This window comes from Phyllostomus discolor, chromosome 2 (genome assembly GCF_004126475.2).
Source record: "Phyllostomus discolor isolate MPI-MPIP mPhyDis1 chromosome 2, mPhyDis1.pri.v3, whole genome shotgun sequence".
NCBI classification, from domain to species: domain Eukaryota; kingdom Metazoa; phylum Chordata; class Mammalia; order Chiroptera; family Phyllostomidae; genus Phyllostomus; species Phyllostomus discolor.
In genome coordinates, this window is record NC_040904.2 from 88,180,692 (window position 1) to 88,204,768 (window position 24,077).

At 35.8% G+C, this 24,077-nt stretch overlaps 1 protein-coding gene across 1 annotated transcript in view; it reads right to left on the bottom strand.

Annotated features, from left to right (window-relative positions):
- Positions 1 to 24,077, bottom strand: part of IFT57 (intraflagellar transport 57) — a 73,830-nt gene that overhangs the window by 955 nt on the left and 48,798 nt on the right. Inside the window, exons 7-10 of the mRNA XM_028505137.2 lie at positions 4,645 to 4,716; positions 3,745 to 3,876; positions 2,152 to 2,214; positions 415 to 481 (exon numbers count right to left, since the gene is read on the bottom strand). Coding sequence (XP_028360938.1) covers positions 415 to 481; positions 2,152 to 2,214; positions 3,745 to 3,876; positions 4,645 to 4,716 — 334 coding nt within the window. The remainder of the gene's footprint in view (positions 1 to 414; positions 482 to 2,151; positions 2,215 to 3,744; positions 3,877 to 4,644; positions 4,717 to 24,077) is intronic.

Sequence of the window (24,077 nt, forward strand, 5' to 3'; positions counted from 1 at the left end):
GTCAGGTCAACCGGGGCAGAGGGAAAACTCAGAGGCCATCAGATCATGGCCTTCGTGTCATTTGGGCATCATACTTAGTGCTCTTTGGTACATAAAATGGGATAATGAAGCTCATTTGATGAAAAAAGAATGAAATACTTTTTTAAATTGGCACAACAAAGTGCATACATATTTCTCACTCCATTTGAATATAAAAAATCCTAAATTATAGCTAAAAAAATGGCTCTTCCCAGCTGATTTATAAGGAAAACTGTATACTGATTATCAGACATCATTTTGGCACCATGCAACTCTCCTCAACAAATTCATGTTAAAAAGCAAACTCCCTATTTTAATACCATTTTGTTAAAGTAGATTTCTCAAGGAAATATTCTTCTCTTGCTGATTTTCTCCTTAAAATGGGGGTGTACTTACCACCATCAGTCATACTGCTACCTTTTTCTTCCATTTCCTGCTTTACCTTTTCTAGTTCTTCGGTAACCTTTCATTAAAAAAAATGTTTTCATGAGCACTGAATTTTAATAAACTTTCTAAGTTTTTGAATGATGTATTAAGAAAATTAATTTGGAAACAATATATGCATAAAGAATTAGAGATACTAGGAGTACTTGGGACATAATTTGAATAATAAAATATGCAGCCATACAAAGCTTTTTATCTCCTGAGAGTGCCCCTAAGGTCGAACTTCCCCAAACCACTTCCTCATCAGCGGTACCAGGTGGTCACATGACAGACAGAAACTCTGCCAGTTGTAGGTTCAGACACTCAGGTGTCCCACAGCGGCTCCCAGGCCAGTCTTTAACAGTTAGTTATTCACTAACATGGTGTGAACACCCTAGAGTCTACCTGGGATTTCTATAGGCTTACTAGATGTCTTTCTTAACATTATAGTTTTATCTCTACAGCACACTAAAATAATGTTTATACCATAGGGCTATATATGAAAATATTCTAACTGCTCTATCCAAACCATTAACTCCAAGAGGCACACTGGTATTGGACTGGTTCTTATCTGTACTCCACATGACACTCAAAATTATAAAATTACACCCTCAAACTTATATGACCATTATTAACAAAATTTCAAGCCAGAGATAATATATGTAGGGAAATACCATCTTTTAAAAAAATGAAAATTTTTGTTATGATCTAGAACTAAGCGGTAATTATTACAACTTAGTTGGCTTTATTTTTTATCAAACCGGTGAGTAAAAACTTCCTTGGGAATAAAGTGCTCATCCAAGTAAAGCAAATTAATTTTTTTCCAGCACCTGAAATGTTACAACTGAGGATAACTACCTGCTCCAAAAGAACTAAATGGTTCCCTGGACTCCCCTCGAGTGTTAATTTATTCAACCTAAGTGAGAAATTTATTCCTATATAATGTTTTATTTGCCTAGAAGAACCACAGGATTAAATGCTAAATATTTTTAAAGTTATGTTTTTCATATTTTAAAATAACTATTTACTCCCCAAATAATTTCTATAAAAGAAGCTTAATTATATTATACAGAAAAATTTGTAACAATTATACTGGATTGTAATCAAAGGTAATCTTGGATTTTAGTCCCACATTGGCTACTGACCTTAATAAAGGTATTTTTTCTCTCAGCTTTTCAGTGAAAAAATGGGAATGCATATTAGATCTTACTTCTCTTTCAAAATGATGAACATGAATACAACAATATATGTAAATATTCTAGAAGTTCTCAGAAGGAAAGGGTTCTAAGCCACTCCCAACTTGCAGACAGAGAAATAGTACTACGTACAAGTTACCAATAATCATTAAAACAAACCTTATATCTTGCAGACTAATATTAAAATTTTTACAGATAATTAAGCCAGTGCTTTACCTACTCTTCTACATATCAATTAAAATTATTATGTTTAAGAAAATCAAGGTTATGAATTTGCTAATGTTATTACCAGGTTTTACGTTCAATTTAATAGAACTTCAGGCATTTTATGGAAACAAGTAGAATACACACACATAACTGATTCACTGATAAGAAAATAGGGATCTTCTAAAGAAAAGGATTCAAAGGAAACAATGCCTGGTACAACCCACGGTGCAGCAGCACTAAATCATCCAGGCTCAGAACCAGGGCCCCGCTGACAAGTGAGAGGTCTGCAAGAGCACATGGCGGGCACCTCAGACAGCAGTCTCGTCCTTTCAGTCACTCCACCATTTCCTTGCTGGTATCGCTCCCTTGCCTGAGGGAGAAAACATTTTATTTAATGACAAATTCACCACAGAAGCAGATTACTTAAATATGACCTCTTTGTGTTTGCAATTTGTGCATATCATTTTATGACAACCTCCCTCCTCACTTGTGAACACATCTGGGAAAGTGACATTTAACTGTAGCTATTTTATTTCCCTAATAGGCACCATGTATTTAACTAAAACACTATAAAATGATGAACTACTTTAACCTTCATATACTGACTGTAACTCACATGGGCATGGTTCACAATAAAAACTGTCCTCAGCCATTATTATACAGTTTACGAGAGTGGCTCTCGGTCGATCTAATTTGTGTGCTATGCAGACAAAACCAGTTTTAAAAAATCAATCATAATAGAGCATCAGGATAGCAATTAATAAGGATTAACAAACAGTATGACAGTATGCTATTAAATAATTGATCGAATAATCAATTATTTAATAGCAAAGTTTGAGAGATACAGTGTGGCTTTAATCAGATTTTTACAGCATTTTAAAAGTAAAAATATCCATGAATAAATATGCATATTAGGAAATAATTAAACAAATAACTAAAAAAATGAAAATTATTTTCCTTTTGGTTTTTGAGAACTTCTGAAAATACCTTACTTTAAGTTTATTTCCATTTTTTTCTTCTTCTGACAAAAAAAAAAACAAACCCAACCAAATGTCTTCAACTGACACTTGTAAATGTTCTTACTGGTCTTCTTCAATATGCGGAAAGAGGAGGCATGAGTCTCAAAGAAAAGCCTTTAGATCCCTACCGCTGGGACAGGAATTGCTCTTTCCAAGGCTGGAAGTTTTATTTTTTTTGGTTGAAATTCTAAAACTTTGGAAGGATTAAAATATTTGTTCGTTTAATTAAACTGCTTGTCTTTGAATGTGTCTTGTTTTCACATTCCCCATTACATGGCAGTGAGCCACTACGGCAAGGGTGTCTTTCCCCCTGACACATGTTGAACGCATACTCTTCTTCCTCCTACTCACTCAGCAGGTGGGAACAAAACAAGGGGTCCTGACACCCTGTTCCTGTTCCAGGCCCTGATCCCCAACAACATATGCCTTCATTTATTTAAATCGAATGAAGAAATGCATGTAAAGACTTCTAGGAGATCATTTCTATCACATGTAAAATGGAAACAAGTTTTATTGCCTCACTTGACTTTCTAAAGTGGGCAGAGAATCAATATACAGTAAGTTCTCACTTGATGTCATTCGTCGATAGGTTCTCTACAACTTTAAGCAATTCTATCATAGCTAACTGATAAAAACAAGAGTTACGTTTCTATGGCATATTTCTGTATATCAATTAGCTTATGGTAAAAAATTAGTTTCATTTATATGTCATTTTGTTAAAAATTACATTTTCCAAACAGCTGTCAACAATGTTAAGTGTGGACACATTGTATTGCTGTTTGTGAAACATATTTCACAATTCTCCAATGAAAGTGCTGTGTCAAGTTTTGGGGTTAGAGTCATTAATTGGAATAAATCCCTGGACAGCATTCTTAAGTTACCTCACTCAGCTGAGCTTGAGCTGCACGGTATTCTTGAACCAAGTGCTCAAGCTGATTGTTGATGTACTTTTCTCGGCTGCCGATCTTTTCCAGAGTCCTACCAATTTCATTATGGAGTTTGTCCAAAAATCCCTAGAAGTTCCATGACATTTTAGTACATAAAAAATTCACAAATATATTTTCAAAAATAGTTTAAAATGGGTTAAGTCTACCTTCAGTCATCCCACAAATTCACAACCACTTGTGAAAATAAGACAGTTTAAAATTTTTAATAGCACAAGAAGTCTGTGATGAAAAATAGTTTAGTCACTTTGCAGAATGTTAAAATAAAATAGCACCTGGCAGTGTTAGTTAACTCATTCATTTTATGCATATCCAAAATAGATGTGAGTGAAATTTGCTTTATGTGAAGTTCACAATTAAAGTAGGTAAGGGAATAACATGACTTTCTTCTAGCACAATTCAAGCATGGCTGGAATATTCCAGTTGGAAGGAGATCATTAAATACATAGCTCTAGCCTGAGACCCACAAATTCTCATTCTAATTCTGCTTCTTTGTGCTATCCTCCAAAGGTCCGTATTTCTGGCAAGGCAGCAAGCTTGGGGAAGCTGTGGATTCTAGGTATTGCTGGCCTGGTGCTCTGTTATCCCTTGGAGGAAAGAATGATTAAATGCTCCTCTTGCTATACATATACATACATATATTAGATACACCTCTAATATATGTAATATATACTGTACTGCTTTTATATAAAGTTACCTTTCTTTAGTTGGTTTAAGTGTCAGGGCTGCTGAAATATAATATGTTACATTCCAATTAGTAAGCTCCTCATGTTCTCCCTAACAGGTGTTCCACAGATGAGTAAATGTACATTGATTCATTTGAAGTAATTCACATACCTTGGTCTCTTTTAAAGCAGATTCGATTCCACTTTTGTGCTGGTGCATTTGGTCAACATGGATTCTCCAATCCTATAGTCATAAGAGTACATAAGAACAAGTAAAAAACTACATTTCCTTCTTTCCTCTATTTTTTTTAAGTTTTATACTTTAATTACTTTGGTTGCTCCCCTATTTCAGGTGGGAGTCCTACATATAACTGGCAAACAGGTTATAAAGAAATACATGTAGAGCACTTTAGGATAAAAGGTTCTAAATAAATGTAAATTGTTTTATGTGTTCACAAAGTGATGTATGACAATTTGAATATAAATGATTCCTGCACTGCTGGTGGTTAATATTTATGACTATCAAAATGAAAAAAAATCTAATTACTGGAAAAGAAATACTTGTTTAAGCACTCACAGTTATGTCTGCCAGAAGCAACTTTGGAATCAGTCTCATATATAAAATATGAATTTGTCCCTTAGAAATTAAAATGGAGCCCTCTTCTTCAGTAAGACTTTGGAGTCTCTTTCTGAAAAAGGATGTCTACAATGATTTTTGGAGTTCATATATTTTGAGATATACTGTACTACTACTAGACTGATCTGAATTAGTGTGCGTATTTGAAACCTACTTCAACATCTTAATTTCCTATAAGATATCTTCAAAATGTTTTAGTTTACATTACCAAAGATTATCATTTTAAGACTGGAGAAATACCCAGTAAAAGAGGGCAAATATTAGGGTATGTTGAAGTAAGTGACGGAGCCAAGACATTCCTCTATCACATGTATCAATTTGCAAACCCTGATGCTCCACTTTGCTATGTGCAGTGTTTTGTGATGAGAAAAATATTTTGTTAGTAGTCCCATGCTCCTGACTTCCTAACTTTGAAACATGGGATAGTGAACAGAGTAAAAAATCCTTGGGTATTTTCACACACATCAATTATAAAATCACAGGAAAGCTGCAAAGAACCTCACAGAGCATCTAGTCTCACCTTTATCATTTCTCGGATAAGCAAACAGAGACCTGGTGACAGAAAGGGACACACCTAAAGCCACACAGGTAGTGAGTAGTACACTTTGGTCAGAGGCCAAATATACAACTTCCCACACAACACATTTTGGCAGTTCACAGGTGATGAAAGGAGCAACCAGCTACTTGACACCAGTGAAGGTGCTAGAACAGAGATAAATCAGCACTTTCCTTTCTTCTTAAGCATTGTTCTGTCTCATGAACCAAAGACATCCCAGAATATGAGGACTGGAAAGGGCCTTAAAGATCATCTACGCATCCATTTAATAGTGTTCTAGTGCAATGTTTTCATTTTACAATTGAGGGGACTGTTCACCACCTGTGTCTTTGACTTGACAGATCTGGCCAGGAAACAGGCCCCTCCCACCCAGCCAGTCCACACTGGTACAGGGAGGAGAAGCAACTGGCTGGTCTCCTGCAGCTGGACCAAATATGGGGTAAGCCTCAAAATGGATACCTGTTTAAGCTCAAGCAAGCATCTTCCTTAATGAAAATAAACCTAACAAGTATCATTTTATAATTAATTTTATAAAAAAGTATTCAGTCTGCCTAATTCCAAAAAGAATTTCAACACCTAAGCTGAAGGAAGAGACTGACTTCCTATCAGTCTCTGTGTCTGTCCTCATATATGTATAAACACACACATACACAGATATATACATTTTACATATAGTTGTATTATAATTGATGTTTAAAATAGTTTGTGTTCTGTTTATTCTACTCAGCATTTTTTTCATGTTTTGACATTCAAAGTACTTTAAGAGACGCAAACATGCCTGACTCATCTATACGTAACTACAGTAGCTTACACTGATGTTAAACTACATGGGGGAGTTGGCATTGCAGTGGAACCCTGGAGCAAGAGCAGCACTTCATCCAGGAGGGCAGAAGAGGAGTATTGCAGGCTGAAGGAGTAACAAGTACATGGAAAAACAGGAAAATATATAGGGAGCGAGTAGCCCAGGCTGTCTAGAATATAAAACACAGAGTTCTTGGGATTGGACGGGGTTGAGTGGGGAGTGGGGAGGATGAATTACAGGGAAGCAAAGCTGGAGATGGAGATTAAATTAGATCAAGGGCTTTAACTAAGAAGTGTGGATCTTATCATGTGGATAATGGAGAGCTATCAAGGATTTTTTTCTTGTTAGTTTCTAAGACAAGTCTATGTTTTGAGAAAAGTCACAGCATGAAGGAATGCTTGGAGAGGCAGGAGACTAAAGACAGGTGAGAGCAGTGAAGAGGCTGCATAATGATCCACGTGACACATCAGCAGGTTTGGATTAGAGCAGTGCTTGTGAGAATGGAAGGGAAGGGGTGGGTTCCTTGGGCAGGGAGGAGACAGAACCAGTGGGACTTGAGGACTGAATGAGGGAAGCTGAAGTGCAGGTGGGGAAGAGAGAGGTGTCTTTAAGGTTTCTAGCCTTAGGAACTAAGGGGATAATAATATCACCCTGTGATGGAACAGAATAGATTTCAGGGAGTCAGACATATTGAGGAATTTTGTTTTGGACTTTTTAATTTAATAAGATACTGAGACATTTGTGTTTCTTATTGCCTTTTAAAATGGAAAGATAGTAATGATTTATAATTATCTGCCAGGTAAATCTCAATGCTTGTTTTATTAAAATCTTCAAGATGGACACATTTTCTGATGTATAGTTATTAAAAAAAACCCTTAAAAGTATTCTTAACCTTTAGCCCAGCAATTTTATCTCTACAAATTATTCCCAAGAAAATAATTTGGTATACACACAAAGATTGAACAACCTCTTTGTAAAGGTAAAATAGTAGAAAAAACCTCTAAATATCTAACAGTAAAAGACAGTTTAAACTAATTTTGCAATATTCATTTCACCACTAAAAATAATACAATATAATACCATTCTTATAAAGCTCTAAACTAAGCAACACACAGCAATATACTGTTTGTAGAGGAAATATATATATGCACACACTTAAAAAAAAAAGCTGTTGACAATACACGAACTTGAGGACAGTGGTTACCCACAGGTGGAAGGGGCCGCAGTCGAGGAGCACAGAGGTGACTTTAAGGTGTCATATCGCCTAGTTCTCAAGTTGAGTAGCGTAGTGGGTTTGTGAGAGCATGCTTTATTACTGGGCTTAATAATTATAGATGTATTACATATAGTATACATTAATATTGTATATTAAAATGTAAAATATATGTTTTAACCAGCATATAGTAAAGTAAAAACAAATTCCAAAGAAGAGTATTCATGAGGTGGTCAATTTAATAAAAATTAGTCTTTGTGTATATTTGTATGTCTGTCTGTGTGTATTAAGACAGGTATTTGAATACTAGTGTTTTAAACAACTTCTTTATTTTTCCAAATTTTTCCTAATTTCCTAAAAAAGAATTTTATTACTTTAGTCAGAAGGGAAAAAAGTCAACAAACTTTTGGATGTCTAAGAAATTCTTCAAAGGGGTTTAATATAGTGGAAAATATAAATGATTATACTTGTAACATTTTAAAAACATGACTACAAAAAGGCAAAATACATAGCTTTTAAAAAACTACAACTGAAATGGTTACAAATTTTCTAAAGGTTGGTGGTAAGAATGAGGAAGTGATGGGTTTTAATGATATCTAAGGAACTGATCCCCCAAGTAAGTAATAGTAAAAGCAACTGTTCAGCAATGACAGCCTTATGTTAGTAGACAATCCATTAGGTTACAACATACTTTTATATACTTTTCCTTATCTGACACTCACAAAGGTTTGGATCACTAAGTAGGTATTTGCATCCCTTTTTTTTCTTTTCTTTTTAAATTTATTTTAAATTTTATTAAACATATTAGGGTAACACTGCTTACTAAAATTATATAGGTTTCAAGTGTACAATTCTATATATAATACATCATCTGTACACTGCATTGTGTGTTCAACACCCAAAGTCAAGTCTCCTTCTATCATCTAGTTGACCCCCTTTACCCTTTTCTACCTTCCATTCAACCCCCCTTTCCCACTGGTGACCACCACACTGTTGTCTGAATCTATGAGTTTTTGTTTGTGTTGTTATCTTTTGCTTTCAGTTTTATATAACACATAAGTGAATCCTACGGTTCTTGACTTTTTCTGACTTATTTTGCTTAACATGACATTCTTAAGTTTCATCCATGTTGTTGCAAATGGCAGTATTTCTTCTTTTCTGATGGCTAGGTGGTATACTATTGTATATATGTACCACATCTTCTTTATCCAATCATCTATTGAAGGACATTTTGCTTGTTTCTGTCTTGGCCACTGTGAATAATGCTGCAATGAACATACTGGAACACACAAGAGGGATCCCCCTTCAAAAAAATAATGACATTATCTTCTGGAGAGCAGGCCCCTTGTAGTACAGGCTTCTCCCACTAGTGAGAGTTCTGGGAACCCATCTGTATCAGTGTACCAGCTGGCCTTGTGAGAAGCTGCATTTGGCTTCAGTGAATTTTTTTTGAAGACTCAACACACTTGCCCATTTCATGCTGGGTGACTTATGAGCACACCTGCCCACAATGCACTGAGTGTTCAGCAGGTTTTGACCAACAACAGCACAACCCCCATGCCCTACTCTCCCTACTCACCCAATTTCACCATTTCTTAGCTCTTTTTTCACAGCTCTTTTCGTTTCCCCAGATGAAAAAAAGTCTCAAAGGGAAATGTTTTGCCAATGTGGAAGAGGTAAAACAAAAGATGGCAGAAGCACTAAAAGGCATCAAAATTGACAAGACTAAAAACTTTTAAGCAGTGGAAAAAACATCTCGGTAGGTGTATGGTATCATATGGAGAATACTTTGAGGGCAACTGATGTTTAAACATGTAATAATAAATACACAATTTTTATAAATTGTTTTTTGGGCCCTGCCTCATATATCTTTACAAATAAATATTTTTGAATTTTTAGGTAGATACTCAGAAGAGGGGTAACTCTATTAATTTTTTGAGGAACCTCCAATACCATTTTTTATAGCAGCTGTAACAGTTTACATTCCCACCAGCCACAAATGAGGATTCCTTTTTCTCCACAACCTCTCCAACACTTGTAATTATTTGTCTTGTTGATAAAATCCACTCTAACAGTTGTGAGGTGGTCTCTCATTGTGGTTTTGATTTGCATTTCCCTAATAGCTACTGAAGTTGAGCATGGTTTCATGTATCTATTGGCAATTTGTATGTTGTCTTGGGAGAAGTGCCTGTTTAGATCCTCTACCCATTTTAATTGGATTGCTTGTTTTTTGTTGTTGTTGTTGTTGAGTTGTTGAGTTGTGTTCTTTACATATTTTGGATATTAACCCCTTATCAAAGGTGTTGTTTGGAAATATCTTCTCCCATTCCTTTGGTTGCCTTTTTGTTTTGATGATGGTTTCTTTTGCTGTGCAGAAACTTTATATTTTGATATAGTCCTATTCATTTATTGTTGCTTTTCCTTTCTTTGCCTTTGAGGTCAAATTCATTAAATTCCCTCTAAGACTAAGGTCTAAATTTGGTATCTATGTTTTCTTGTATGTATTTTATTGTTTCCAGTCTTATATTTAGGTCTGTGATCTATTTTGAGTTAATTTTTGTATATGGTGACAAATATTAGTCTAGTTTCATTCTTTTGCATGTGGCTTTCCAATTTTCTCAGTACCATTTATTGAAGAGGCTTTCTTTTCTCTACTGCATGTGTTTGGCTCTTTTGTCAAAAATTATTTGCCATGTATATATGGGTTTCTTTCTGGGCTCTCAATTCTGTTCCACTGGTCTGCATGTCTGTCCTGTCAATACCATGCTTCTTTTCCCCCATCCTTTCTCTCTAAGAGGATTGTGTGATTTGCTGGCTGGTTGTATGAGGAGTACACATAACTTCCCGGCTCCAATAATGCTGACCTTGGCCACATGATTCTCTTTGGTGAGTGGAATTATGGTGGCACAGGCCATGACCTATGCCAAGACTATGCAGAAGCTGCAGGAGGCATCCATCAGCTCTCCTGCCCTTTCTTTCAGCTATGATAACACCCATGTCCCACATAAGGGTTGGCTTTTTAGTCTGGGCCTGGGAATAAATAAATATGGAACACTGCTGGAGTGGAATGGCAGCTGAGCCACACATCAACAGACAGGTATCTTAAGTGAAAATAATGTTATTATCATAAACCACTGTAATTTGGGAGTTCTTTGTGATACAGAGAAGCTGAGTATATGTACAAGGATCAGATAGGAGGAAAACCAAGGATCAGATAGGTTAAATGACCTTTCCAAAGTTTCATGTCTGGAAAATAGAAAGCATCCCCAAACTAGTGCATTTTCCACATATTATATGCTGCCATTCTTCGTGATCAAATGAATTACCAAAGCGTATCTAAGGTAAACCAAGAATTCTTTTTGTTATACATCAGGTGAGTTCCCATTGGTCACTGGAGTTTACTGGCCACCTATTCTAAAGTGATCTAAGTGTGTTTATTAAACATCATTTTTCCTCTCTATCAAAGCTGAGTTATTCACCTCTCTCTATGGAAATGAGAAGACTAATAACACTGAATATCCTTTCTTCAGACTTTCTATTTTTCAAAGTCCTTTCATAAAAATTCTCATGTATAATTCTCTCTGTCACTTGTGAGGTAGATAGCAAAGGTAACATAACCACAATCCCCTCCCCACTCCAAATTCTTAAGAACCAAATTATATTATCTCCTTCTTTCAGAAGCTGGAGGATTGAGATGATGTATCTGCAGATGATGATTCACAGTATACCATAAAATCAAAATGTATGAAGTCTACTTGCAGCTGTTAAGGTGACTGGCAAAACTATATGGCTCTCTGGGTTTTACTTTAACAGAATAATGCCTGAATGATTTCCTTTGCATACGCAGAGATATTTTGTTTCTTTATCCAAATCACCAACTTAAGACTCAAAGTTTTTCTCTGAATCTGCAGGGAAAGAGGCTGAAACATGAACGAGGGATGGCAAATGGAACTTATATATATGCATATATTTCAGCAATTTACAACCTGTGAAATGTCACACTGTCAGTGTTTTTTACCCCAGTTTGAGCCTCTTCTATGTGTGTAGAGGCGAAGTGTCAAAGGACATTTAGGAGAAAAAGGCATCTTTGTGTGTACTGGGATGTTTCTTCCTGGGCTCAGAAGTCCACACTAGAGTACAGCTGACTGTATCGGTTTCAGGTCTACTGGCCCCTTCTGCTCCAGCTCCCGTGAGCTGGGACCCGCAGCTCTGATGTGTCTTGAATTGCTTATATCACAAAATATTACTTCTGCCAACTATTCTACCTTTCTCCTCTATTCTTACTGCTCCTTCCTCAATTCTGTTATGAATAATTACTAATGAAATCTTAATTCAATGTTCTGTTTTTACAGTCTTATTTTAGTGAATATATAAGTATTTACAAGGGCTTTTATGGGCTCTCTCCATTTAAGGTGCTTAACCCCATTTTTCTTATTAGGCTTTTGTTTCAACTCTGAATTTACTTTCTCTAGGAATTTTCAAGACCACTCTGGGGAGATAGTCCATTTCACAGACTGGGTAACAAACTGAGATTGTGTGATTTTTACACTATCCATCGCAAAATCAACTGGAACCCTATTGTCCATTCTCACACTTACACACTTTCCATTGTACAACTGCTGCTTTTGTCTCCTAACTTTGCCACCCAATTTCAGTGAGAAGCACAAGAAACTCTGACCAGTCCCAGTTCAAGTCTGCACATTAAATACATGTTTCTTAGCTTGGTTGTTTTGCTGAAGCATAGATGCTACAGAAATTTGCTGCTTCTAATCTTCTGTGGATGAACAATCTGGATAGTGAAACTTGTCAGAATAATCTTTAAAACAAGTATACATAAGCTCCAAATAAGGATTTACAGGAGGACTTTCCTACAAATAAAATGCGTGAGCTTTAGTAGAGAGTTTTTTGTGATAACTATCTGGCTACCGGAAGCCCTTCTCTAGCTCCTACTTCGGGTGTATAATGATCCCCAGTAGTCATATCCTTCTGAGACCTTTTTAAATTTAACAGTAACGACTTCAGTGTTGATATTCAAGGCTAAGAAGCACTATCCAAACATCGTCACATACAATTCTCTCTGAAACCCTATTAAGATGAAGAAATTGAGGCAAAGCCCTGGCTCACGCAGGCAGATGCATGGCAGAGCTCAAGTCTGCTTTGCTGTACTATGTCAGTTCCCTGATGAAATGCAGTAAAGTGTAGCTAAAAATTTGAAAGGGACTCAAATTTTAATTTAACTTTTAATTTAATGATTAAAGGAGCTTTAGTTTTTATCTGTAATATTTGAATTTTTGCAATAATGAATTTTTATATCAATTATATAATGAAAATGAATTTAAGACATTTTTAAGATAAACATGTAATTAAAAACTTTCTCACAGAGAAATATCCAGACCTAAATGGCTCCATCAGTGCAATTTCCCAAATATTTAAGAAAAAATAGCGTGAACAAATTCTATCAGAAAACAGAAAAAAAAAGGAAAGCAATTGCCAACTTGTTTTATGAGCCTGCCACTGAAACCTGACAAAGACACCAAAAAACCCCCAAACAAACCCAAGAAAAATCCCAGATCAATATCTTTTGTAAAATAGATACATAAATTCTCAAAAAATACCCGGAAACTGAAACTAGTAATATATAAAAATCATAATATGTCATGAGTAACTCGCATTTATTCCAAAATGCATGGTTAGTTACTCAAAAATCAATCAATATAATTCACCATAGCAAGAGAGAAAAAGAGAAGATAAACCATATGATCACCTCAACAGACTGAGAAAAACTGTCACTTGAAAAACTTAACATCCATTCATAATGACTTTTAGCAAACTAGAAACAAAAGGGAAGTTCCTTAAGTTATTACAAGATATTTATAAAAGTCATAAAGCTAACATCATTACAATGGCAAACTGGAATACCGAAAGTTTTCCTCCTGTTAATACTACTTAATTCCAGTATAGAGTGCTTAAGTGAACTATCAGATAAAATAAATAAAAGGTGTATAAAGAAGATTGATATTGTTTATTTGCAGATGCTACAATCATACATACAGAAAATGCAAAAGAATCTATAAACCTACTCTTACAATAAGTGAATTTAGCAATTATGTTGATGTGTGTATGTATACTACACACACAAAGGCACACAGAATTGTATAAGCCACAAATAAACAGGGAATAACTAAAAAAGATACCATATTCAACAGCATAAACTAACAACAAAGATACCAATGCAATAAAGTAGTGTCCTGATACAGACCCACGCGTACATGCTTACTTTTTATGACAAAGCTGTACACTGGTGAAAGGACAACCTTTTCTGTGAACTGGGTCAATTGCATATACAGATGAAAACCAAATAAATCTTAAGTTCTACCTCACACCATACACAAGAATCAGTGCTAGGTGGGTTGCAGATCTCAATGTAAAAGGTAAAACAACAAAGATTCAAAAAGAAAACATAAGAAGATATCTTCGTAGTACTGGGATAAACAAAGATTCTTAAATAAAACATAAATATTAGCTATAATCCCCTCCCCCCAAAAGATCATTTTGAGTACATTAAAATTAAGGCACTATTTATCATAATGTACCAATAACAGTGAAAAGGGAAGGAAGCTAAAGAGTAGATATTTGCAATACATATACCAAAGGACTCATACTCAGGATAAATAAAAAATTTCTATAAATCAAAATAAAAAGTATATAATCCAATAATAAAAGACCAAAGGGATATTCAAATGCCAAATAAACATATGGAAAGGGGCTCAACATCATTGGTCATTAGGAAGATGCAAATTAAAATGAAAATAAGACCTCTCACAATATATTTACTATAATGACTAAAATAAAAAAGACTAAAACAACCCTTAATGTTGATAAAGACGTGGAGCAAATGGAACTTCATACACTGCTAGAAGGAGAATAAATTTATATAACCCCTTTGAAAACTATTTGGCAGGGTCTGCCAAAGCTGAATGTACACATTATACTCTGACCTAACAATTCAAAATGTACATGTTTATCAAGAGACATGCCCAAGAATTTTCAAAGCAGTATTATTTATAATAGTTCCAAACTTCATATAAGTCCAGATGCAGGCTACTCTGGAAGGACATGACCTGGGGTTAGGCAGCTCTCTGCTACTGCAGGAGCAGAGAGCTGGAGGTTGTCTATTGACCACACTATGGCTGGACAGCAAGTCCTTGATTATAAGGGTATCTGTACAGTTCATGCGTTTCAACCAGTGGTTAAAATTATAACTGTAGATGCAGTGATAGAGAGGTAGGGCCAGGTATGAGCTGCAGTCCAAAAATGATCACCCTCGAGATTTCAATGAAGAACACTGTTGTTCCCATGACATGTTTAATACCCCATTTGTGGCCAATGAAAAATTCTTTGGGACTTCCAGTCAAGATAGAGGTGTAAGTGGACATGCTTTGCCTCCTTGTGCAATCATAGAGAAAACTGCTAGATCAAACAATACTCAGAATCGTTAGAAAATTGAGCTGCATGAAGTCCGACAACCAAAGATTTAAAGAAGCCACATTCATCCAGACTGGTAGGGGGGTGGAGTCACCGAGACTGGTGCAGAGGCAGGAGAGGCAGTGGTGGTGGCAGAAGGGACAGTTCCACATTCACATATGCTGGACCAAAATCAGGACAGATACCTCGGGAGAGAGCAATCCCAGCCCCAGGCCAGACCAAACAGCCCAGGGTTCCAGTGCCAGGAAGATAAATCCCTATAATTTTTGGCTGTAAAAAAAACAGGGAGGATTTGGGCAGTGGGAAGAGACTGCTGGATTCAGGAGATTTTTCAGGATATTCCATTTAAAGGGCCCACATGAACTCAGACTGTATACAAACCCACCCATTCTGGAATTCACCACCAGGGCAACAGCTGGATGGGTGCCAGTCGCATACAGAAAGTAGATGAAGTGACTGGAAATGGGGTGAATACCTGGTAAGCCTCCAAGCAGCAGCACTGTCCCCTCTTCTGAGCCCTCCCCACCACACAGAGCCACAAAGCGGTAAAGCAGGTAAAGCCAGGGCAATTACTGAAGATTCTGCCACGCAAAATTTACAGGTGACTTTTCTACAATACACCATGCTACTAAGACAGGGAGTCAAAGTAGCTCTACCTAATATATAGAAACCAGCAAGGGAGGCTGCCAAATTAAGGAGACAAAGAAATATGGCTCAAATGAAAGAACAGAACAAAGCCCCTGAAAAAGAACTAAACAAAATGGAGATAAACAACCTATCAGATAGAGTTCGAAACACTGGTTATCAGGCTGCCCAAAGAAATCACTGAGTACGGCAACAGCATAAAGGAATGAAAAGAAGGTCACACTAAGTGAAATAAAGAAAAATTTCCCATCAATGGAGGGGAAGAAGCTGGGATTCAAATCAACAATTTGGAACATAAGGAAGAAATAAGCATTCAACTAGAACAGCAACAAGGAAACAGAAAAAAAAAAACCAACGAGGATAGTGTAAGAACCCTCTGGGATGTCTCCAAACATACCAATATCTGAATCATAGGGATGCCAGAAGGAGAAGAGGAAGCAAAAGAAACTGAAACTTATTTGAAAAAATAATGAAAGAAAACTTCCTTAATTTGGTGAAGGAAATAGACATATTGAGTCCAGGAAGCACGGCAAGTCCCAAAGAAGTTGGACCCAAAGAGGCACACACCAAGACACATCATAATTAAAATGCCAAAGGTTAAAGATAAAGAGAATCTTAAAAGCAGCAAGAGAAAAGCAGAGAGTTACCTACAAAGGAGTTTCCATAAGGCTATCAGCTGATTTATCAAAAGAAACTTTGCAGGCAAGAAGGACTGGCAAGAAGTATTCAAAGTGATGAAAAGCAAGGACCTACAACCTAGATTACTCTATCCAGAAAAGTTATGATTAAGAATGGAAGGACAGACTGGGACAGTGCTTCCCAGACAAGACAAAGCTAGAGGAGTTCATCATCACCAAGACATTATTACATGAAATGTTAAAGATCTAAACTACAAACATTAAAATGGCAACAAATTCATAACTATCAACCACTGAATCTAAAAAAACGAAGCAAACAAGCAGAACAGGAACAGAATCATAGATATGGAGATCATTTAGAGGGTTAACAGCTGGGAGGGGGAAAAGGTGCATGGATTAAGAAGCATAATTGGTAGGCACAAAATAGACAGGGGGAAGTTAAAAATAGTATAAGACCCTGGCTGGTATGGCTCAGTGGATTGAGCACTGGCCTGTGGACCAAAAGGTTTCTTGTTTGATTCTCAGTGAAGGCACATGCCTGGGTTGCAGGCCAGGTCCCCCAAATGGAGCTCATTAGAGGCAATCACACACTGATGTTTCTCTCCCTCTCTTTCTTCCTCCCCACCCCATCTGTAAAAGAAATAAATAAAATCTTAAAAAAAAATAGTATAGGACATGCAGAAGCCAAAGAACTTACATGCATGACCCATGGACATGAACTGAGGTTGGGGACTGCTGGAGGGATGGGGGTGCCAAGCAGAGGGGAGCAAAGAGGGAATAATTGGAACTGTAATAGCATCACCAATAAAATATATTTTTTAAAAGTAATAAAATTCTTTGGAAATCTGATAGTAGGAAATCAGGTTAAGTGAAAGAGGCAGCGAAGACAGTTTGACAGAAGTAGTATATGTGTCTAAGTTCACTGTAGCAACTATTTCTGGGATTGGTTGATAACTTATCCTGTATGAATAGTGTACATATTTCCCTTTTCCATGGAGAACACTCCCTTTCCTAGTAACAGAACATTATCTGTATTCTCTTTTTGCAGTTTTGCAGTCTCTTCTTGTTCTATTCATTTTCAGCTTCAACACTGCTTACATTTGCGCATTTGTATGTATATGTGTGAGAGAAAGAATGAGATGGCCCATTAAAGTAAATAACCTTTTCATGAGATTGAATTACTTTCTTAATGAAAAATGACCATTAGGTTGTGGGATAATTACAGATTGCGGCTTTCCTGAATTTTTAAATGAGACATTTTTCTTTCATTGCCAGTAGCTTAGAGACTTCTGTGATATATGTTTGTGGTGTGAAAGCATTTTTCTTTTTAAATGTTCAAAGAACTAAACATATGATTTATGAAGAGTTGAGTATGTATGTGTGGTGTATGTTGTATGTGAGTATTTGTTGCAGGGGGTGTAGGAATCATAATTGCTGGAAATACATGTTCCTTCAGGAAGTTCCTGTTTTCTAGATATTCCCATTATAGAGGAAAATAAGACAGTGTGCACAGAGTTATGAGCGAAGGCCATCACGACAATCACTGGTATCCTCAAATCTGCCTATAATTGAACTGAAACTGGAAATCCATGGTCTCTAAGTAAAATACCTTGTTCATTAGATACAGTTCTAATGTGTGCTCAGAGATCATCTTTACTGATTACCACCTGTTACTAAAGCATTTTCACATGTACATCCAGAGTTGTTATTCATGTTTATTCTACCCATACCCCTTTTATATGACCACAAATCTGAGTGAGGATTTCTAGACTTTAGGAGGAACCAAACGCCCAGAGAAGAGATTTGGCAAGGCAGACAGGGAGCGATGGGGCCCTTCCTGCTGAGAATGCAGGCACAACCCAGAATGCAGTTCTTTCACAGGACACTGAATGACCATGGCGGGCAGTTGGAAGGCATGACCTTGACAGTTCCTCCCACTTTAGGAATCTGCTAATCAAAACTTTGATCTCATACTGATATTCAAAAAACAAATAAAAACCTGAAAATATAAAAGTCATCTGTATACTTGAAAAACCAAAAAACATGTGTTTTACCTTGGCATAAGTTAACAAATATAATGGAATAAAGGTGATGGGAGTAAAATTTGTCCAAATAGTAAGAAATTTGTAATAAAACACAGTGATAGTGACAACTACTCTAGTATCATAGATTGGAAAAATGAGTCAAGCCAATTAATAAGTACATTTTATAGGGAAGTCCAATGACAAATGGTTTCTGCTTCAGCTCAGATTTTATATTAAGTAATTTAAAGGAAACATTAAATCATACTTTGCAATAATAAAATATTTAGGCAGTCTAGAAATTTTAATTATAATCAATATGTATTAATTCACTGCTCTCAATCACAAATGTCTATTTGAGGCATATCTGCTGTGAGGCATTAGTAACTTCCCTCTGCAGTACTTATATACAGCATGCAGTCTTTATTGGTTATTTCCTTAAAATCTGCTACTATTGTTGATGTTCTTTAGTTAGAGCTGATAGTAATCTCTGAAGCACAAACACTTGTTCTGTTTCCACTGTGATAAATGAAACCTTTCCCTGATCCATTTGAAACACTTATCACACTCAGGGTAAATAAGAAGGAAGGCATCATCAACTATGTTTAAACACAGAATATCGTGAATGTTCAACAAGACTGTGACAGAAGCAGCTAAAAAACCTTTCCAATTGCTTAAGGATGGCTGGGTTTTTCTCCACCCCTTTGCAGTATTTTTATATGTATAATTTTAAGCATAGTATTTTTTCCCCTACAACTCTGGTATCTGTCCTTGACCCACATGCTACAAAGAAAAAACAACTGACTTTGTGAATACAACTTTAAGTCCACAATATGACACCACGTTTTAAAAATAATTTTAAAAATCCAAAACAGTATTTTGTTTTGTTTTTGTTCTCCTTCAAAGAAAGCTTGTCTGTACAAGTCCATCAGTGAATATTTCTCCTCATTCTGAGACGATGTGGCAGTTGAGTAATCATGCAGGCTGCTCTAAAAATGTATGTGTCTAGTTAATTTAGGCAGTTTATTTTGATAGCATTCACCTCTTTTTGATTATAGCAGGTGTTTCAAGGATAAATTTGCTGGAAATTGTATTTTGTTTAAACAACAGCAGCAGGTACATTTATGGCCTTACTATATTAAAAAGCATTTATTGCCTGGCAGCAATAGATAAAATTACAGACATTTATGGTAGTAATTGGAGCTATTACTCCTGCATGAAGTCTCATGGAGACCAACTTATTGCCCTCTGTATTTACATTTGTTACTGGTAATTGTAAAAGTTGATTTTAAAAAATTTGTGCCTTATTTTTTAAAAATTATCTTTTATTTCTCAATGAAAGGTCCACCAGAAAATCTACAAGAATTATAAATGTAGTCTCTCTATTATTCACATAGCAGAATCTCATTTTAATGACTAATATATACATAAAATACATTCCTATATCCTAGCCCACAGAATATATTATACTTTTTTGCTCATGGATACAAGAATCCTGTCAATATAGACTAAATTTAACAACCAGCGTACAAATCTTAAGAAATGTTCTTTATTCCCAAACTATAACAATTTATAAATCACTACAAGTCAGAAATATTGAGAAAGCTAGATTTTATTAACACTCTTCTTACACTGCATCCAAACACAGTGGTGGCAGAAGGTCAAAGCAAATTAGTCTTTCCACTGCTCTGGGATGAGAAAAATAACCTCTATTGCTTCCAGATACAGATGTGTCTACCATTGTACATTTCTGCAGGATTTGGCTTCCAATTTGAAGAGACTTAGATCTAATATGGCAATTTTGCAGTCCCTCCAGGTTCATTTAAATGGAATTCCACCTGCTGATTAATGATGGCCTTGCTTCTCCCTCCCAGGTTTTAGCTCTCAAAGTGACTAGAGAGCCCACAGGCTCAGGACTACTGCAATGATTCCTCCCTTAGTGCAATGACTCTTCCCAAAAGGTTTCTTCCTGTGAATCACCTAAGGTACCACTATATGTTTCATTTATGTTAAAAAAAGATCCAATTGCTTGGAGTTGAAATTTAAAGTTTAAGGTTCTTTTTACAACTGTACCCCGAGAAAGGCAGACACTGAAGAACAGGTAAGGATATATAAAAAAAAGCAGTTCAATGAATCAAAGGCTTGAAATAATTGGAAACACATGTTGTAGTACTTCCAAAGCCTTAAAAAAAAACCCCTCTATTTAAATCCCTTGTAATGAAGCTAAAGATTTACATAATGACTTAGTTTTTAGTGAAATGGAGGAAGTACCTAGCCAACTATCTTTTAAAACAACAAAGCAGGAAACATTTAATTATAATGTGAAAAAAATCTAAGTCATTAATCAAAATTTTAATTACATTATCTACAAGGCATTAAAGCATGATAGAACATTTGTTCATTGCATTAAATACCTAATGTTAAATCATTACACAATCTTTTAGGCCTAAATATTGTATAATTGAAGAAAAAGGTAAGGTTTAGTTGAAAACTGATTTCGCACTTTCTGCTCTTATGTCTGGGGAAGAAAAATATTTATTAATGTTTACTTGGTTTCTGTTAAGATAAAAACACTTGACTTGAAGAAAATTGTTCTCCTGATGAAGACTAATAAAGTCTAATCATTTTCAGAAGCCACTGTTCCTCGGTTCAATGAATGAAGTTGAAAACTGAATATAGTCATGTGTTGCTTAATGACCTGAATATGTTGAAATGTGTTGTTAGGCTATTTCATCGTTGTGCGAACATCACAGAGTGCACTACACAAACCTAGATGGTATAGCCTACTGCACACCTAGGCTATATGCTATCTCCTGTTGCTTCCTGGGCTATAAAGTTGTACGGCGGCATGTTACTGTACTGAATACTGTAAGCAGCTATAACAAAATGGTGAGTACTGTGTATCTAAATATAGAAAGTGTACAGTAAAAATACAGTATAAAAGATAAAAATTATTCACCTGTACAGGACACATAAATGCAGCTTGCAGAACTGGAAGTTGCTCTAGGTAAATCAGTGAGTGAGTGGTGAATGAATGTGAAGGCGAAGACATTATTGTACATTACTTGGACACTACTGTAGATTTTATGAACACAGTACACTTAAGACACACTAAATTTACAAAACAGCATGACATTAAATCAAGAACAAGATGTATGAGGCCACTGTTGATGTAACACAACATACTGTTTTACAGCAAACTATAAACACTGTATGATTAGGCAACACTAAATTTATAAAAAATATATTTTTCTTTATAGTAAACTAAGCTTACTATACAAACTTTTTACTTTACAAATGTTTTAATTTTTTTTTAACTTTTCAATTCTTGAAATAATGCAGCTTAAAACACATAGTACAACTACACAAAAACATTTTAAAATAAAAATCCTTATTCTATAAGCATTTTTTAATTTTTTAATTACTTAGTTTTTTTAGCTTTTCAAACTTTTTTGTTAAAAAAAACAACTAAGACACACACTAGCCTAGGGCCTACACAGGGTCAAGATCATCAATATCACTGACCTACACCTCCACATCTTGTCCCACTGGAAGGTCTTCAGGGGTAATGGCAAACATGGAACTGTCAGCTCTTATAACAACGCCCTTTTCTGGAAGACCTTCTGAAGGAGCAACCTGAGGCTCTTCCAAAGGAGGCATCACTTTTTTCAGAAATATGTCCATGGTGATTTGGTTTGTTTTTTCTCATCATATATTTGCTTGTAAGCAGATAATATACCACGAACATACCTCTCTGTTAATGACATCTACGAAGTCACTAGGCCACAGAAATATTTTAGCTCCATTGTAATCTTATGGGACCACCATCACTTACGTACTTTGTCATTGACTGAAACATTGCACATGACTATACACAAATGGACAAAAGACAACAGCCAGATCATTATACAAAATAGAATTCTGACCCACAATCTGTAGCAACTAGTCCAGAAAGCCAAGCTCTGTAGCAATAGGTCCCAAATGATCAAGACTTAATAAATGCCAGCTTTCTCCTTCCCCTAGACCACTTCCAATGTAAAACCAATCAGACAAGGGCAAATATACTCTCTAACCAATCACAGAGGAGGCGCTGCTACTAGATAGCCTGCCTCCAAATTTCTAGTCACTTAAACATACATGAAGCCACCCCTTTCCCCACCATAAATTCTCCTGCCTGCCTTTGAATCTCTGCCAAATACAAGTGATGGTGGATGGCTCCCTTGCTATAGAGCAAGCTCTGAATAAATAGCCTTTGCTTGTTCTCATTTAGGTGGTCTCTATTTATTTCCACAAGGTCAAATAAAGGCTTCCTTTTTTATAGTAAAAAGAAAGCTCAAAGAGATAGAATAATTTTCTTCAAGAAATAGTATTAAGTATTTAGTGATTCAAAATTAATCAGAAACACAAAAAGTGAAATATATATGTGTGCGTGTATATGTCAAATAAAGGCTTCTTTTTTATAGTAAAAAGAAAGCTCAAAGAGATAGAATAATTTTCTTCAAGAAATAGTACTAAGTATTTAGTGATTCAAAATTAATCAGAAACACAAAAAGTGAAATATATATGTGTGTGTGTATATGTGTGTATAATTCCACATTTTCTACTGCCCCAGAAACATGGGACATGTAGAATTCTTTGGCAGCTCAGTTTCAACTATTATTAATCAACTTACTAACTGTCAATTGATTCACTTAAAAGTTATAAAAATATACTATTAAAGAGTTAAAAATATTTCAATTATGTAGGAAAATATTATCTTCCAATAACTGTCATAAAATACCCTGGAGAAGAGGCCCTCACACAGTTGAAAAAAAAGTAACGGCAGTTACAACCTACAGGCGGATCTGACTGTACACTCTTGCAGTGATAAGTAATTACACAAGATTTCCAAATCTAATTTTCTTTTAATCTTCATTTCTTCGTTTCTGCGTCCTGCTCTCCATGTGACGCCTTTTAACTGGACTTGTAACTTCAACAACCATTTGTTTCTCAAAAATGACTCAATGACATTCCATTTCTTGCCATTGCTTTGTGTTCTTAGATATTATGGTTTCTATGTTTGCCCATATTGTGACCACCAGCTCTTGCATGACTCCGCCCTGTCATTCTCCCACCCAGACCATGGACCTCTTGTTTTGACCCTGATCTGCTGAGTATGGCCAAGCCATGTCTGCTACCTGGTACTCAGTTAGAGATTCATGGTAACCTTTCAGCATTACAGACAACCACTAAAGTTATGGTTTATAATTCTTAAGGGTATGTGCAAATACCCAAGATGTTATGTTAAAAAAAAGGAGGTATAATTTCAACTATATACACAAAAGTACACAGAAATAATGTTCAAAATATTTTAAGTAATTTTTCTGGCACAAGTATAAGTCATCTACATATGTTAATTCATTTAATCCTTTTAATAACTCTTTGAAGCAGGTTTTATAATGAACCCCATTTTACAGATGAGGCACAGAGTGTTTGAGTAACTTGCCCACAGTGTCCAGAACTTAAGAGCTAAATAAAGCCAGGATTTGTACTTAAGCAAACTGTATTCAGAATTTGTGCTTTTAGCCAGTATGGTATATTGTTGCTAATCAAATTGGTAAAAGCCTGG